General features: G+C 54.5%; 1 protein-coding gene across 1 annotated transcript; it reads left to right on the top strand.

Moving 5' to 3' along the window:
* The first annotated feature begins 170 nt into the window (after positions 1-170).
* On the top strand, positions 171-16,047 carry FADS6 (fatty acid desaturase 6). The gene is made up of 6 exons (XM_060645464.3): positions 171-421; positions 939-1,105; positions 10,736-10,916; positions 11,514-11,701; positions 12,925-13,104; positions 13,848-16,047. Exons 1-6 carry the CDS (start codon positions 241-243, stop codon positions 13,995-13,997), a joined length of 1,047 nt encoding a protein of 348 aa, XP_060501447.1. The 5' UTR covers positions 171-240; the 3' UTR covers positions 13,998-16,047.
* The last annotated feature ends 1,515 nt before the right edge of the window (positions 16,048-17,562 follow it).

The following is a 17,562-nucleotide window of genomic DNA, read 5'->3' as shown; positions in this document are numbered from 1 at the left end:
CTGCGGCTTTTCTGTTCCCTCCCGCCCCGAGGGCGCCCCCGGGGGCCAGGCCCGGTCGTTCCCCGTTTCCCACTCCCCCCCACCCCCACGCCGCGAGCGGCAGGAGGCGCTCGGGTGCCCTGCACGCACCGTGACTCGGAGGGCGGGTGTCCCCAGCCAGCGCGTGACTCCGCCCCTGCCCACCCCCGCCCGCACTAAGCGCCTCGCAGGGCGCCGCAGACCGTCCCGAGTCCTCCTGGGATGCCCGGGCGGCCCCTCATGGAGCCGGCACCCGGCGCTCCCCGGGGCCACGGCGGGGGCGAGGCGCTGCTGGGTGAGCTGGAGACGCTGGTTCAGGACGTGGTGAGGACGAGCTCTTGGTGGGAGCGCCACGGTGTGGACTGCGCCATCCTCGCGCTCAGCCTCCTCTCGGTGCCGGCCGGTGAGGAGCACCGGACAGGGGGACAGAGGGCGGCGCTGCGGCTGGGGAAGGGGGTGCGGGGTAGGGTGGGGGAGAGGCTGGGGACTGGGGCGTGGGGGACATGGCCCGTGCCCGGGACCCCGGAAGGAGGGGTACACCCCAGATCCGAAAGTCTGATTGCAGTGTCCTGCCCTGTGTCCCCAGAGAACAGGGCGCTGGAGGAGGGAGAAGGCCTGATGGATGGCATGAAGGGCGGTGGAGGGGAAGGTTGAGAGGGAGGAGAGGGACTGGGGGAGGGGAGTATGTTCTATGGGGGGAACACCAGGGATGGGGTCTCCCCTGGACCTCTCCTGGTCGGGACCTGCCCCACCGCCGCCTGTGGCAGCCTCCCACCCCCACCCCGCCCCTGGCCCTGGGCCCACTTTGGCCTGGTCTCCAGCGGTGGGGACCCGGGTGTTTGGACCCAGATCTCCAGGAGCTGGAGAAAGGCCCTGTCTGCCCCCTCCCCCCCTCTCCCCACTCTCCTTCCTCTATACAGGGTTCTTAAGCCTGCGCTCTGAGAATGTCCTCGTCCTTGCACTGGGCATCATCATCCTGGGTGTGTGCCACTACACGCTCACGGTCAAGGGCAGCCACCTGGCCACACACGGTGCCCTCACCGAGTCAAAACGCTGGAGCAGGATCTGGGAGCTTTTCTTTGTGGAGGTGAGCCTGGGAGGGGTGGGCGTGGCTGCTGGTACTTCCTGTGGGGGCCACCTCACTGTTCCGCCGCAGCCGCAGCGTGCGGGGGTGTTCGGCTGTGTGCCCGTGTGGAGGGGCCACTACAGCCGTTGGTATGCGTGTCTGAGCGCACAGCGTGCTCTACAGTTTCGCAAGTCTATGTGTGTGTGCTTGTCCCCAAGCCCTTGAGAGGCCGCTTACACTGCCGGGCCCCTCCTGAGAGCTGCATGAGGAATGCACCTGTGTGTACCTGTGCCAGCCCGGGCACCCCTGTTTCTCCTGGGGGCACCCGCTTGCCTCTCTGTGGCACCGGACCAAGTGGCGATAGAACTTCCTTCTCCTACCAGGGCATCCAGGTCCCTTAGGAACAAATATGAAAGTTGACACCAGAAACGGTCCTTTTCTGCCACTCGTTACCATGACCAACTAACTCAATTATTAACTTTATGTAACTTTACAAAGGTTTATAGAACTATACACACCTACAGACACACAAATGACATTTTATAAAGTGATACATTTCTTTTTTTAAATTTTTTTCAATGTTTATTTATTTTTGAGAGAGAGAGAGAGACGGAGTGTGAGCAGAGGAGGGGCAGAGAGAGAGGGAGACACAGAATCCGAAGCAGGCTCCAGGCTCTGAGCCATCAGCACAGAGCCCAATGCAGGGCTCGAACTCACGGGCCAGGAGATCATGACCTGAGCTGAAGTCAGCTGCTCAACTGACTGAGCCACCCAGACACCCCAGTGAAGTTATACATTTCTTATCTAGCATTCTCCATTCTCCCTTTCTTCTCCTCCCCTCCTGCACTCATTTCTAAAGTGCTAAGAATAAGAGGAACCTACAGGTTCCTGATCCTTGGGGTCCATTTAGAAAAAATGTTTATTGAGGCGCCTGGGTGTCTCGGTTAAGTTTTGGACTTCGGCTCAGGTCATGATCTCACAGTTCAAGAGTTTGAGCCCCACGTTGGAGTCTGTGCTGACAGCTAAGCACCTGGAGCCTGCTTCGGATTCTGTGTCTCCCTCTCTCTCTGCCCCTCCCTCGCTTGTGCGCTCTCTCTCTCTCTCTCTCATGTGACAGTGCACACATGAGTGGTGGAGGAGCAGAGAGAGAGGGAGACAGAGAATCTCAAGCAGGCTCTGCGCTGACGTGGGGCTTGAACTCATGAACCGTGAGATCATGATCTGAGCCTAAATCAAGAGTCAGACGCTTAACTCACTGAGCCACCCGAGGCGCCCCAATTAGGGTCCATTTCAAGATACTTCCCTTCCCAGAAATCCCTGGGCACTGGTGCTAGACAGACTCTGAGGCCTGGAGCCAGGGTCAGGTGCCTCCCCCAGCCTGCCCCAGTTTGTAATCACGAGCGGGGGAGAAACTGGGGACACGACAGGTAGGATTAGTTCCGTGTGGACTTTTCAAAGCTGTCCTGAGTGCCAGGAGCCTGGGAGCAGCTGGGGATGAGGAGGTGTGGAGTTTGGACAAGTTATGACAGGGGACTTACCTATACAGAGGTGACCTTGTCAAACTTCAGCGTGCAGCTGAATGGTCTGGAAGCCCAGGTTTCTTGGAGGAGAGAGGCCTGGCCACTTTATTTACCAAGGTCCCCAGGTGAATCTGATACCCACCCAAGTCTGAGGACTCCCTGGCCTAGACTCTGGGAGCACAGTAGCCATCGAGGGTGCCAGGCAAAGACAGTGAGCTGAGGACGCCTCCACTGAGAAGCCTCCCCAGTTTCCCCAGCTGAAGAGCTTGCATGGAATCACAGCATGTGACCTGCCCTGGGGACCCACGTGGCTTTGCAGCTGCTCGCTGTCTTGTCCCCACGAGCCCCAGGGCAGTGGCCTCACTTTGTCTCTTTGTATCTTCGGCTCTTGGCACAGGGCTGGGTTCTTGGTGTTTCATTAATGTTTGTTGATGATTACGCCTACAGGTGATGTGGCAACAAAGTGTAAGGAAAAGCCAGCTAGTGGACAGTCACAGCCTAGAGGCCTATGACCCCCTTGTGGTGGGGGAGGCCTGGCTGTCATGTCAGTGTTGTGACTGCTGCGGGCGTGTCAGCTCAGTACTCAGGTACTAGCTCACCTGTGTGAGCTGCTTTCTGCCCCGCACAGTGTGGTTCTGGCTACTCTCTGGGGAGGATCTGGTTTCCAGTGTGGGGCAGGGCATGGCTCAGTCTCCCCGTACCGCTGGCTTTAGTGGGGCAAGTGCAGTCCTTGGGGAGGGTGCTGGTCTTGGTGGCCAGGCAGGGGACAGTGTCTGGGCACAGCCTTTGAAACCACATGCCCAGCCTCGCTGGCTGCCTGACCTTGGGCAAGGTCTTTACTTCAGTGTTGGCTTCCTCACCTAATAAACAGGATGAGAGCATTACTGGCCCCACGAAGTCATGCTGGGGATTAAGTGAGACCACGTAGATCTTGATTTAGGGCCTGGGCCGACTCTTGGATGCCCACCAAGTGTTGGCTTTGCTTTCTCTCTGGAGGGAACGTGCTGTAAACTGCAAGGAGAGAGCAGTTTTGGTTGTTGTTTGTTAGTGCTGTTTGTTTTTAACAGAGAGGTTGATGCATTGTGCAAAGCTGGACAGACTTGAGTGTGTATGTGAGTGTGTGAGTGTGTGTGTGTGTGTGTGTGTGTGTGTGTGTGTGTGTTTGCGTGTGTGTGAAGGGCGTTGTTTGCTGCGGCACCTATTCTCTGTGTTGCACAAACGACAAGTTCCCGCTGCCCAGGACCCTCCTGGACTCCCGACACTCCACTTTTGCCACATCCTGTTGTCTTCTCTCTTTGATCCTTCTCTTGTTGGCTGCCTGTGCTCTGCCCAAACCTTGACCCTCAGGAGCCACCATCACTATAGAATGATCAAGTCCTCTAGTCTGTAGCCCTAGGCATTAGCAAGTATCATTTGTGTCCCTGGGCACCTGGCTTTTTCCAGTTTTGTCCCAGGGTCTGCTGACTCGAGCTGAGGGTGGGACAAAGACCTGGCCCTCTCTGGCCTCTTGGATCTGGAGCGGGGCGGGGGAGGGTGGCAGGCAGGAGGGACAGGGCAGTGACACTCCAGTTATTGTTTCTTTGAAGTATCCCCAGTCACACACACCTGCCCACACTAGAGTGAACTTCCCTCTGAAGACGCATTCTGGTCTACATGAGAAAGTTCCATTCCTCCTGCTTGTGAGCCTTTGACCCACTCCTTGGAGCACTGATGGCTTCCCTGCAGGAGCACCTGCCTTTCCCTGTCTGAGGTTATGTGTCTGGACCAGACCTCGGGAAGGGAGGGACAGGGTGGAGTGGGCAGGGCCATTATTGGCTTAAATCCCGGAGCTTGGGAAGGATTAACTTCTGAAATCAGAGGCCTTAAGGACTTCCCTGTATTGCACTCACAATCAAGATGCTCCCCGAGTGGGAGGGAACAGGCTGTACCAGTTACTCAGCTCTTTAGTGTGTCCCAACTTCAAGCTCTCCTTCTAAAGTTGGCTTTGTGCTTCGGGAGTGGGGCCACAGCTGGTCCCAGGAGAACATGGGGGCGCTGGCTCTGCCTTGGGGGAGGGGTGTCACACAGGGGGATGCCATCTCCTTCCTTTGAGTCCAATGTAGTGGTGGAAACAGAGCTCAGAAGCCCCAGCCTGGTCATGATTCTTGAATACTCTCAAGTTCTGTGGTGTGGCCATTATCTCCTGGTCTGTGTCTCTGCCCTTTCCTCTATCTGTACTCAAACCCTGAGGCGTGTTAGTCTGAGTATGCCCAACTGTGATTTTTAAATTTTTAAAAAATTTAGAGGGCAAAACCAGATCTGTAGTACAAAATATACTTTTGTAAAAAAACAACAACTTTAGTTTTGAAATAATTATAGATTCACAGGCCCGTTGCAAATATAGGACAGAGAGGTCCAGTGTTCACTTTAGTCAGCTTCCCCCAATAGTTACATTCATATGAGTGTCTTTCAATAGCCAAACTAGGAAATTGACATAGGCACTGTGTGTGTGTGTGTGTGTGTGTGTACAGGAAATGGACATAGGCACTGTGTGTGTGTGTGTGTGTGTGTGTACAGGAAATGGACATAGGCACTGTGTGTGTGTGTGTGTGTGTGTGTGTGTACAGGAAATGGACATAGGCACTGTGTGTGTGTGTGTGTGTGTGTGTGTACAGGAAATGGACATAGGCACTGTGTGTGTGTGTGTGTGTGTGTGTACAGGAAATGGACATAGGCACTGTGTGTGTGTGTGTGTGTGTGTGTGTGTACAGGAAATGGACATAGGCACTGTGTGTGTGTGTGTGTGTGTGTACAGGAAATGGACATAGGCACTGTGTGTGTGTGTGTGTGTGTGTGTGTGTGTACAGGAAATGGACATAGGCACTGTGTGTGTGTGTGTGTGTGTGTGTGTGTGTGTGTGTACCTGCCATTTATTTTATCATGTGTAGATCTGCAAAATGGACTTTCCGGCAGCCTCCCTCCCCACCGCCCCCAGCTTTGGTGTGATTTCCTCAAGGATAAGCCCGAGGACTCTGGGAACTCCTATTTCTGTGGGTCTGTACAGCTTGGCTCTTGGTGGTGGCGACCGTGGTGGGCGTGCATATGGCCTCTCAGTGGCAGAGGACCCCGGAGCAGGGCTAGGTGGTCCAGACAGTCATCTGTGGATGGCAGCCTGAGTCCAAGGGTTGCAGCCTTGAGGGAGAGGCTCGGAGAGAACAGGGCAGGCTTGCTGTGAGTCCAGCAGTGGCTGCCCAGCCAGAACAGGATTCACAGGTTGAGGGAGGAGCTTGGGGGGCTGAGACAGTGCTGGTCCAGGCTGAGCAGTGATGGCTGAGCAGTGCCCTCCACGTCACTGAGCTTGTCCAAGCCCTCCTCTGCGTGCTGGGGACACAATGGCAAGCGAGACCCGCTCTAGTTCTCCAAGGGCTCAGAGTCAAGTGGGGAAGCAATAAAAATCCTGATTATATTGGCCGATTCTTCCTGGGTGCTTACTGTGTACTTTACATGAATTATCTTCTTTTTAAAAAAAAATTTATTTTCTTACATTTTTAAAATTTATTTTTGAGAAAAAGAGAGAGAGAGACACCACAAGTGGGGGAGGGGTGGAGACAGAGAGGGAGACACAGAAGCTGAAGCAGGCTCCAGGCTCTGAGCTGTCAGCATGGAGCCTGAGGTGGGGCTCGAACTCACGAACTGTGAGATCGTGACCCGAGCTGAAGTCAGATGCTCAACCAACTGAGCCATCCAGGTGCCTCGAATTATCTTCTTTAGTAATCATGCCTCCCTATGAGTGGGACGCTGTTATTACCCTCACTTCGTACATGAGGAAACACTGATCTGGGGGGTTCAGTCACTTGGCCAAGGCTGCTCAGCCGGGACCAGGGCAGGCAGAATGTGACAGGGACATCAAGCAGGTGATGTGCAGGCCGTGAGCACAGAGAGAGCACAGCAGGGGTACTAGGCAATGTCTGCAGACATCTTTGGCTGTTGTGACTGGTGTGTGTGTGTGTGTGTGTGCGCTTGTGTGTGTGTGCGTGCGTGTGCACTCGCACGTGTGTTACTGGCATCTGGTGGGTCGAGGCTGGATGCCGTAAACAGCCTTCAGTGCATAGCACAGGCCTCACAACAATGACCCTGTCCCAAATGTCGGTGGTGCCAGGGCCGAGAACTCCTGGGGAACGTGTCCAGACGAGGAACTGTCAGGACAGTGCTGCCAGCCCCAGCCCCAGACAGAGCAGATGTACACGTAAAGGCAGGGATACGGGCGACAGCATGGTACATGAGGGACCCACAGAAATCTGGACTCTGGAGAGAAGGAGTAAGGAGGACTGTGTGCCCAGCAGAGGAGCTGGGAAGTTTCTGGGGACAAGGCCTTAAAGGGGAGAGAATCCCATCATGGCTGCTCGATGGCTCAGGGCTGACCACATCCAGCCAGCTCCCATCAAGACGAGGTTCCCAGGGTCTCCTCTTGCTTTGGCCCTCACTGCTGCCCCCTCTCTTATCCAGAAGTGCTGAGAGGTGGCCATGTTCACCTGGGGCCTGCCCGGTACCTGAGGACTCAGACTCAGAAACTTGTATCCTCACTGAGTAGGGCTTTCAGATGTAGCAAAAACAAAAAAAACAAAAAAAACAAAAAAAAAAAAACCCAAAACAAAACAGGACTCCCAGAGAAATTCGAGTTTCAGGTAAAAAAAACCAGTTTTTGTAGAAGTATATCCCAAATAGTGTATTCGGCTCAAGTCATGATCTCGTGGTTTATGGGCTCGAGCCCTGCATCAGGCTCTGTGCTGACAGCTTGGAGCCTGGAGCCTGCTTCAGATTCTGTGTCTCCCTCTTTCTCTGCCCTGCCCCTGCTCACATGGTGTCTCTCAAAAATAAATAAATGTTAAAAAAAAAAAAAAAAGAGGGGCGCCTGGGTGGCTCAGTCAGTTAAGTGCTTGACTTCGGCTCAGGACATGATCTCATGGTTCGTGGGTTCAGACCCCGCATCAGGCTCTCTCTCTGCCCCTCCCCCACTCATGCTTGCGCGCACGCTCTCTCTCTCCCAAAAATAAATATTAAACATTTTTTTAAAGAAAAAAAGGAAAGACGACCTGTCACTGCCCACTTTTTGAATTCAGAATTATGTAAGCATAGTTCCTATTAAAAAAATAATTGTTTTCAAACTACCAGCTTAGCTGTTAATTACCTTTGGCCACCGGCGGAGGGCGGAGGATGCCTGAGAGAGCAAACAGCTGAGTGAAGGAAGAAGTGAATGATGGGAGACTTGGGGTCCCTGATACTTAGCAGAGGGCAGGTGGCAAGAGGACTTTCACTGGTACCTGCCCGTGCACACTGTGGCCAGTTGTAGAGCCTGAGTGCTGCTAAGAGATTGGAGCCCTTAAGTCTTCTGGAGGGACTGACTGCATGGTGACATTAAGAGGTTAACACCAGCGTTGGGGACCCCGCTGGTTCAGTCAGTGGAGCATGTGACTCTTGATCTTGGGATCCTGAATTTGAGCCCCACTTCGGATGTAGAGATTACTAAAAAGAAGAAGAAGAAGAAGAAGAAGAAGAAGAAGAAGGAGGAGGAGGAGGGAGTGGAGGAGGAGGAGGAGGAGGAGAGACATCATCAAGCCTTGAGGCTTCTGGAATTCTCCCTGGGTCTGCATGTGGAATCCTCTTGGGTGAGACCTCTGCCCAATCCTTCACAGCGGACAGTGCATTTCCCAGCTGCCTCTGCGGCATTTGGCCATCTCCCCTGCCTTCTGGCTGATGGGCGTACATGCGCAGGAGATGCGCGGCAGGGTGTGCGGTCTTCTCTTCCAGCCCAAAGCCACCCCCTCCTTTCCTCTACGGAAGGAACATCCAGAAGGGAGTGAGAATCCCAGTGTTATAGAAATAGCTCCAAATCTGTTCTTATTCATATAAAAAGGCCAACCATGTACAGACTCTGGAAGTGTGCACTGAGTCACATGTAGCTCAGCTCCCAGCTTCCTGGGGTCTGGCCACGTGGCTGAGAAGCTGACTGAGGACCCGACGGGGTCCCTGAGGGCCCAGTTCTTACCATGCTCAGCCCTGCTCAAGCACCAGTTCGTTTGTGACATCACTAGTCAGAGTGTGGTGAGCCACCAGTGTGCGTGCAGATGCGGAGCCCGTGCTGGAAAGGAAAGGCAACTTCGTCCCAGCTCAGTACAGGTGTGGTTGGCCCTTGAAGGAGAGGTGCACAGAAGCAGCAATTAAAAACAGTTGCTTCTTGGGGCACCTGGATGGCTCAGTTGGTTGAGCATCCAACTCTTGATTTCTGCTCAGGTCATGATCCCAGGGTTGTGGGATTGAGCCCTGCATCCGGCCCTGCTCTGAGCATGGAGCCAGCTTGGGATTCTCTCTCTGTCTCTCTCTCTCTCTTCCCCTCTGCCCCTCTCACCCACTCTCTGTAAAATATAACAAAAACAAAACCAGTTGCTGGTTCCAGTTACATGGGAGAGAGCCTTGAGGATCAAAACACACACCTGGAAGCCCTGGACAGAGGCAGGCTGGTCCCTGAGGATGTCCCGGCAGACCCCAGCCACAGCCCTGTGTGCCCGCTGCTGAAAGCTTCTGCTTGGAACCCGAACCAACCACGTGGCCCCGATGGGTGCGTGCTCTGGAGACCAGCAGGCCTGCAAGAGATGTCACTTCAGCTGACACGTGACCTGCCCGCCCTCTGCAGCCTGGCCCAACCTCATCCCTCTGCGAGCTTATAGAAACAGACAGCAGAACTCATTCCTAGGCAGATTACCTCATCTGAGAGAGGAGCGCCTCCTGCTGCTGTCACGGACTCCTAGGAGGGCTGTGCTGGACCCCATCCTCTGTCTCCAGAGGGGCCCCTGCAATATGGGGTTGACGTGCCTGTTGTAAAACCGCAGTTGTGACCTCCCTAACTGTCCCTCTCCCCCCCCCCACCCCCGCCCCGCCCCAGCATCCTTTAGCTAGACCTTCCGGCTGTATTTCAGTGCCGGTTCATTCCGAGGGAGAAGGTTGCTGCAAACAGAGTGTGAAGACAGTGTCGTTCCTTATATGTCTTCTCCTGGCTTTGCCTCTGCTGCCTGGGGCCCAGAGCCTGGGTTCCTGCTCTCTTGGAGTTAGCGGCTCATCTCCGGGGCCTTACGGCTTATCTTGGGTGGATTCTGGGTTCAGATCCTACCTCTGCCACCTTCCTAGCCAAGTGGCCTGGGGTTAGTCACCTGGGGTGGTCACGTGGCCTCTCTCTGCCTCAGTTTCTGCTTCTGTCAACTGTGAATAATAACGCCGCTGACTCACTAGGCTTGGGAGATGAGCAAATCACATTTGTAAAGTGCAGAACGCTGGGCACTCAGGGAAGGGTGTTCGGCTGTCTTTTCGAGGCTCACAGTGGTGACTGGCACTGGAAGAGTCTTCAAGTCCTTCCGGAAACAGGCAGGCAGCGATCTTGGATAAAATTAACAAGATCTTCTGGTCTGGATGAAATACTGGAGGAAGCTGTTATATGTGTTTTCATTTGCATATATCTGCATAAGAAACTCCTTATTGCCTCTTTTGCATTCAGAATGATTGCCCTTCTTGGGGTCCCAGAGCCTCTGCTTCTCCTGGGCAGCTATGAAGAATCCCACGAGGGTGAGGGTGCATACCAGAGGAGTCACCCCTGGGGAGAGGTTCACACTCAGCCCCCAACCCGGGCTCCTCACCCTGGGCGCCACCCTCATGGCCAGGCCACTCTTGCGCCCCTCCCCTTGCTGCTCTGGGCTCCGAATGCAAAGCAGTGTTATGGAAATACAGATGTTTCCAAGATAAACATGAACAAAATAATTACAGCTGGGTGCCCAGAGCTTTTCCTGCAGTGTGCCCAGTCCCCTGAGAGCCCTGTCAGGCTTGCAGGCTTGCTCGGGTGGCCAGTGACAGAGTGGCAATCGTGGGGGCTGGCATCTCACCTCCAAAGGCTTAGCATCACCACCCCTAGTGGACACAGTTCTTTTGACTTGCTGCTACTCTGTGGCCGCGGAACCTGAGTAGATAGATGGTCTGATTAGCCGGGGTGTGAGGCAGGAAGGTCCCGGAAATGCAGCATCCGGGGACGGTGGGTGTCCTTGAGGTCCTACTTTGCCTGACTGTGCCTGACACGGCCCCCGGTGCCCTCCCTGGCTCCCTCCTCTAGGTATGCTCGTCCTTCTCTGCAGAGTACGGCAAGTATGGACACGTCAAGATGCACCATGGTTACACCAATGTGTTGGGCCTTGGGGACTCGAGCACGTGGAGGCTGCCTTGCCTCAACCGCTACGTGTACATGTTCCTTGCTCCTCTCTTGATCCCCGTCCTCACCCCATTGGTGGCTGTTGGTGAGTATGCCAGGGCCCCACTCCCTTACTCCCCCTCCTGGCTTCCTGGAGGCTGCTTGTAGAGGAAGCTGGGAGCCCCAAGTTAAGACCAGAAACTTTCTGAGACAGCCAGGCAGGGTGGAAGGAGCCTCGGCCCCCGGGCCAAGTCTGGCTGTGCCACTTACTGGCTGATGACCACAGGCAGGTAACTTAACCAGTCTAAGCCTCAGGTTCTTACTTGGTCCTCAAGGGCGGTGTGAAAGCATCATGAGGTCATAGATGTAAAAATACTTTGCAAAGGCCTTGCGCTCTATTGCGGGTTGTGGACTGTAATATCGTGAGAGCCGTATTGTATGGTGGAAGGAGGGGCTGGAGGGCAGCCGGACCCGGGTCCCAGCCGTGGATGGCTCTTACCACCTACCAGCAGAGTGGGCTTGGCCAAGTTGCTTAATGCTGTTTCCTTATCCATAAAATGGGTGAACCTACTTTTCAGGGCTGTGTGGATGAACGGTCGCCCTAGTTAACGCCCTAGTTAGCACCATTGGGCCGGGGGTGGGGGGTGGGGGAAGGCTTTAACTCCCCCCACCCCCACACTCTCTTTCTTGCTCCCTCTGGCAGAGCGGCTGAGAAAGGTGGAGCTCAGGTCGGCTGTGCGGACGCTGGGCCTGATTTCCCTGGGCCTCTACGCTCACTATTGGCTGCTTCTGAATGTATCTGGCTTCAGGAGCCCCGCCTCGGCCCTGCTGTGCATGTTCACCACCAGGTCCCTGCTGGCCCACCCTTACCTCCACGTCAACATCTTCCAGGTGAGGCCTCCCCGACCCTGAGCACAGGCTAGACTCAGTGTTCTGGGGAGAGAGATGCACTCCCCCCACCTCCCACCCCAACCTCTCTCCGTGGGTCATCACAGAGAAGTTGGATTTCAGGTAAAGAATTTGCTTCTCTGCAACACCAGCTGCCATTCACACGTGGATCGTGGATGGAAGATTTGAGAAACTTAAAAAAAAATTTTTTAACGTTTATTCATTTTTGAGAGACACAGAGAGAGTGAGCACGAGTGGGGGAGGGGCAGAGAGGGAGGGAGACGCGAATCCGAAGCAGGCTCCAGGCTCTGAGCTGTCAGCACAGGGCCCGACGTGGGACTCGAACTCACAAACCATCATGACCTGAGCCGAAGTCGGAGGGGGCTCAACTGACTGAGCCACCCAGGTGTCCCAAGATTTGAGAAAGTTCTATGCATAGGGCACTTGATTAGGCCCTGTGGGGGCACAGATGATTAGGACCCCATCTCCTGCCCTCAGGGCACTTACTGTGATGACCCCAAGTGAGGAGGGCCTTCACAGATGGAGGGGGTGGAGATGGGAGGTGTTCAGGGGAGGCCTAGGGCTCAGCACTCGGTTCTAGGGCCATTTCCATAAGCAAACGCCCCTGCTCCCTGGACACAAAGACTAGGTGCCTGGAGGTCAGAGTATCCTTCCCCATTCCAGCACCTGCCGTGCTGCCAGTGACGACTTCATCTCCTAGGACACAGCTGTGGGTCCTGCCTCCCTGTCCTACTGGAGCGGAAGCGCCCATTTACTTGCAAATCCTTAAGACCCAGGACTGAGCCTGGCAGAGGAGGCATTTTTCCATACTTGTTGAATGAAACAACAAGAGGGTGCACAAACTTGATCTTGAACCCTGAGCAGGATTTTGATGGGGGGAAAGAGAGCAGAGAAGGGTCTCTCCAGGATGAGATAAAGGCAGAGTGGCGTGAGAGCGTGCAGCGGGAAGTCGTGGGCATGTCAGTACCCCGGGGTTCAAGGGGGTACCCAGGCCACGCCCCTTGTTGTACAGGTGGAGAGAGAGACCCAGAGATGGGTGAGACTGAGCTCAGGGCACAGACAGGAGAGTGTCGCCACAGTGGGGGTGAGGGAGGCAGAAGGACCCTCTGGGTCCCCACGTGGTGGGTGAGGCTGTCCGGGGCAGGGTGGGGAGGCGCGGGGCTGCCCAGCCCAGCCTGAAGCTATGACCCACGTGTCTGTCACAGCACATTGGGCTGCCCATGTTCTCTCGGGACAAGAAGCCTCAGAGGATTCACATGATGAGCCTGGGTGTGCTGAACCTGCCCCGACTGCCTGTACTGGGATGGGCGTTCGGCCACTCCATTGTCAGCTGCCACGTGGAGCACCACCTCTTCCCCCGGCTCTCTGACAACATGTGCCTGAAGGTAGGCGAGGATCAGGCTGGCCTGGGCAGGGGTTCCCTGGAAGGACCGCCCCGTGTACGGGCAGCAGAGTGCATTTCTGACCAGAGGCATGTGGGTTCCTTACCAGCACTGTGACTCTGGACAAGTTAACTGAATGTCTCAGAGCCTCAGCTTCCCCCTCTGGAAAATGAGGGTAAGCAGGGCTTGCTAGCAGCAGGCTTTAAGGTTGAAATGAAATGGATCTGAAATGCTAGGCACACAGTACGTGCTTGGTAAAAGGGAGCTCTAGCTTTTGCTTTTTTTTTTTTTTAATGCTTATTTTTGAGAGAAAGAACGTGTATGTGTGAGGGAGGGAGGGGCAGAGAGAGAGGAAGAAAGAGAATCCCACGCAGGCTCGGTGCTGTCAGTGCAGAGCCTGACGTGGGTCTTGAACCCATGAACCGTGAGATCATGACTTGAGCCAAGATCAAGAGTCAGATACTTAACTGACTGAGCCACCCAGGCACCCCAGGGAGCTCTAGCTTTTATCCCCTGTGCCAAGGAGGACTGTCATGGAGTTGGGAGCCCTGGGGAAGGAAGTTGGGGAGAAACCCCTTACCCTTTTCCCTTGCCTGCTGGGAGGGGAGAGGCAGGAATGGTCCCTGCCCCTCATCTCCTCCAAAGTCTCATGGAGCAAGGGACTGGGAGGAGGGTGGCCCCTCGTGGGGAGGGACCTGCCCACAGTCCTGACTCAGCGGCCCTTCCTCCTGCCCATCTTCTGGCAGGTGAAGCCCGTGGTGTCCCGGTTCCTCCAGGAGAAGCGGCTGCCTTACAACGAGGACTCCTACCTGGCTCGCTTCTGGCTGTTCCTCAGTCGCTATGAGGAGTTCATGGTGCAGACCCCTCCCATCACAGAGCTGGTGGGATTGCAGTGAAGGGGGGGGGGGCGCCCCCTACGCCCCGCCTCCCCACCCCCCAGCCCGATCCTAGCTCTCTTGCTTCTGCTGGCCTTCCCTCAGTCCAGGAGGGCATGGGCCCTTCCCCAGGGCGGTGGCTTGGCTGCTGGTGGTGGAGTGGGGAGGTACTGGGGGGCAGTGAGGTGGAGAGCTCAGGCTGGGATTTCTGGAGAAACCTGCTTGCTTTTCTGGGTTTGGAGGGATATCTGGGGGCAAGGAGTAACAGTGGTGGGCATTCTGGTCAGTCTGGATCTCAGCCAACTTCATCTTGGGGTGGGGGTGGGGGAGGGCGCTAAACAGCTGGATTCCTCTCCTGCTGTGTCTGAGCCTTGATAGGGCTAAGGGAAGGTGATGGGGAATGGGGATAGGAGAGGCCCTGGGCAGGGCAGTAGGTGAGGAGAGCGAAGGGTCAGGCCCTCAGGGCCTCCCGGGCGCCAGGAGACCCCATGCTCAACTGCCCACTGCTTCTTCCTGTGTTCTTTGAGGCTGTGTCCCCCAAGGAGCCCTCTCCCCAGGGGCCACAGGGAGAGGTTACTTTTTTAAAAAATTAAAAAAAAATTTTTTTTCTTTATTTTTGAGAGACAGAGTCAGAGCACGAGCAGGGGAGGGGCAGAGAGAGAGAGACGGAATCCGAAGCAGGCTCTGGGCTCAGCTGTCAGCACAGAGCCTGATGCGGGGCTCGAACCCATGAACTGTGAGATCATGACCTGAGCCAAAGCCGGACGCTTAATGGACTGAGCCACCCAGGTGCCCTGGGAGAGGTTACTTTTGGCAGACTTTCCTAATTTCTCTGCCGGAGAAGCCTGTGCAAGACACTGGCTCAGCAGCGACCAAGACCCTTGAGAACATCAGTGAAATTAAAGTGTGTGTGTTTGGTGGGGAGGGCACTCCAGGGGAAATAAGGGCATAGATAAGAGTGTAAATAGCTTTGAGCTTGACCTTGGCGAGCTCTAGATAAAGTCTGCTTTGTTCCATGATGTCTAGCAGGGGTAGGCCTCGAAGAACTATCAATTGCAAGGAGAAAAATTACTGGGGGTGGGTAGCCGAGGCTGGAGGGGGTGATGGGAACAGGGTCTGGAGGACAGACAGCCTTAGAGGGGAGGGGAAGGAGGGCAGGGTGCAGCTACAAAGGCTTGAGTCAAGAGCTGGGCTTGGCTGTGAACAGGTGCGGGGAGGAAGGCAGGGATACAGAGGATCACTGATGCCAGCTGGAGGAGGAAAGCAGTGTGCTTGGGACAGCACTCAGGGTCAGCCAAAAGTGGGCAGCCTTGAGAGAGGACTGGGAACCTCCCTAACTAGTGGTTGGGCGAGAAGGTGCAAGGATGGGGCCCAGCTGGAGGCTGAGGCAGGAACAGAGAAGTAGGCCAGGCCTATGACAGGAGACCAGAGCAGTTAGTCTAAAGCAGGGTTTCTTACGTCGGCACTATTGACATCGTGGCCGGATCATTCTTTGCCACTGGGGCTTGTCCTGGGCACCCTGGGGTGTTTAACAGCATCCCTAGCTTCTACCCACTGGGATGCCAGGAACCCAAGTTGTAACAATCAAAAATGTCTCTGGGCATTGCCAACTAACTGTCCCCTAGGGGGCAAAATCATCTTAGGTTGAGAACATGCGGGTCATGTTCAGAGCACACAATTGCCTTGTTTTTCAGTGAAGCCTTTGGACAAGGTAAAGGGCCTGCTGGCCCTGATGGTGGGGAGGCTGAATGGGATGGGCGGAGGGGCTAGACAGCAGGCGAAGGCATCCTCGAAGCCTGGTCCTGTTGGAGCACCCACCCTGCGCCTCCAAATCCATTCCCTACTCTTCTTCGCCCTGCCTTCCTCTACCAAAGACCACAGCTGCTGTCCGGTGCCCTTTCCTACAGCTACGGCTCTCACCACTTCTGAAACTACTCCCTCCTTTTGCTTCTTCAGGACCTGGGGTGGTAGTGGCTTCCCGCCATTGCTAGCCTGGGGGTGCTCCACCATTCCCTTGATCCTGGCCACACCTCTGTACAAAGTTCCTTCATTAAACTCTTTTCAGTCAGTCCTTTGGAGTGTGCCATCTGTTTCCTGCTGGGAGGCTGACTGATAGAGCAGAGTTTTGGATCCAAGCAGCCCTCCTGGAACAAGAAAGCCTTGGCAGCCTCCCCAGCCTTGTTCTTTGCTATATGTTATTGCTGCTGTTTCGAAATGCATTAACAGCTCAGAAATTGCCTTCAGGTCTGGGAATGTGATTAATCAAACTGCTAATTCTCCGCATGAAAAAATGCGATGTCAGAAAAGGTCCCATTGCGGAGTCCTGGCCAATGATCAAAACCATCCTAATCTATAACCAGTGACTCATTGTTATTGACCTGGGCCTGAGTGGGGGCTGGGCAGTAGCTGAAGGCCCCGGTACGAGACCTGGCTGGACTACAGGTGCCTGGGAACAAGTCACTCGATTTCTTTGAGGCTCAATTTTCTGTTACTCTAAGGATGTGGGCTGGGAAAGCATGGGGCTTGGGAGGGAAGGGTGAAGTGATAGGAGTGAATGAAGCCCTCCCAGGACTGTACAGATACCTGAGGTCTAATTTACAGAATTATAGGGGAGGTGATTATATTGACAATGGTGATGAGAGTTAACATTTTCAGAACTTATGGCCAACAATTTTACCTACGCCACCTAGTTTCAGTCTTTACAAGACGTTTTTGCTATTTTTTCCTTCATATGGTGAAGACAAGGCTTGGAAAAATTAAATTTCTCAATATTATATCGCTAGTAAGTGTTAGAAGAAGGATTCAAGCCTAGTGTGTCTGATTCCAGAATCCATGCTCTCGACCACCAGACATACTGTTTCTGGGTGGGGAGTCCTGTAGGGCTTTCAGAGATGTCTGATCCTGACTCTCCTTCTCTTCCTCCCCATGAAAGGATAACACATGGTTTGATCACTAAGACAAACTCTTCAGGAGCCTTTGCACATGCCAGGCACTATATAGAGCTCTGGAGATATAAAAGTGAATGAGATTGAGCCCCAACCTCATGGAGCTTACCATCGAGTGCAGGAATTGACATACATTCTGTAAAGGGCCAGATAGTAAGCATTTTGGGCTTTGTGGACCACGTGGCCTCAGTCACAACTACTCAAAGCACTTCGTGCCATCAAAGTGGGAAAACAGCCACAGAGAATATGTAAAGAAATGAGCATGACTGTGTTCCAATAAAACTTTTTTTGAACTTTATGTAATTTTCACATGCCACAAAATGTTGTTTGCAATTCTTTAACCATTTAAGAATGTAAAAACCATCAGCTTGGGCTGGATTTGGCCTGCAAGCCATAGTTTGCCTCCTCCTGGTCTAGTGGGACAGGCACAAAATACAATTACTTTTTAAAAAGCAGAACAGTGGGGCGCCTGGGTGGCGCAGTCGGTTAAGCGTCCGACTTCAGCCAGGTCACGATCTCGCGGTCCGTGAGTTCGAGCCCCGCGTCAGGCTCTGGGCTGATGGCTCGGAGCCTGGAGCCTGTTTCCGATTCTGTGTCTCCCTCTCTCTCTGCCCCTCCCCCGTTCATGCTCTGTCTCTCTC

The sequence above is a fragment of the Panthera onca genome, chromosome E1 (assembly GCF_046562875.1).
Source record: "Panthera onca isolate mPanOnc1 chromosome E1, mPanOnc1 haplotype 2, whole genome shotgun sequence".
NCBI classification, from domain to species: domain Eukaryota; kingdom Metazoa; phylum Chordata; class Mammalia; order Carnivora; family Felidae; genus Panthera; species Panthera onca.
The sequence above is the reverse complement of the archived record's forward strand: the minus strand, read 5'-3'. Positions and strand labels throughout refer to the sequence as shown.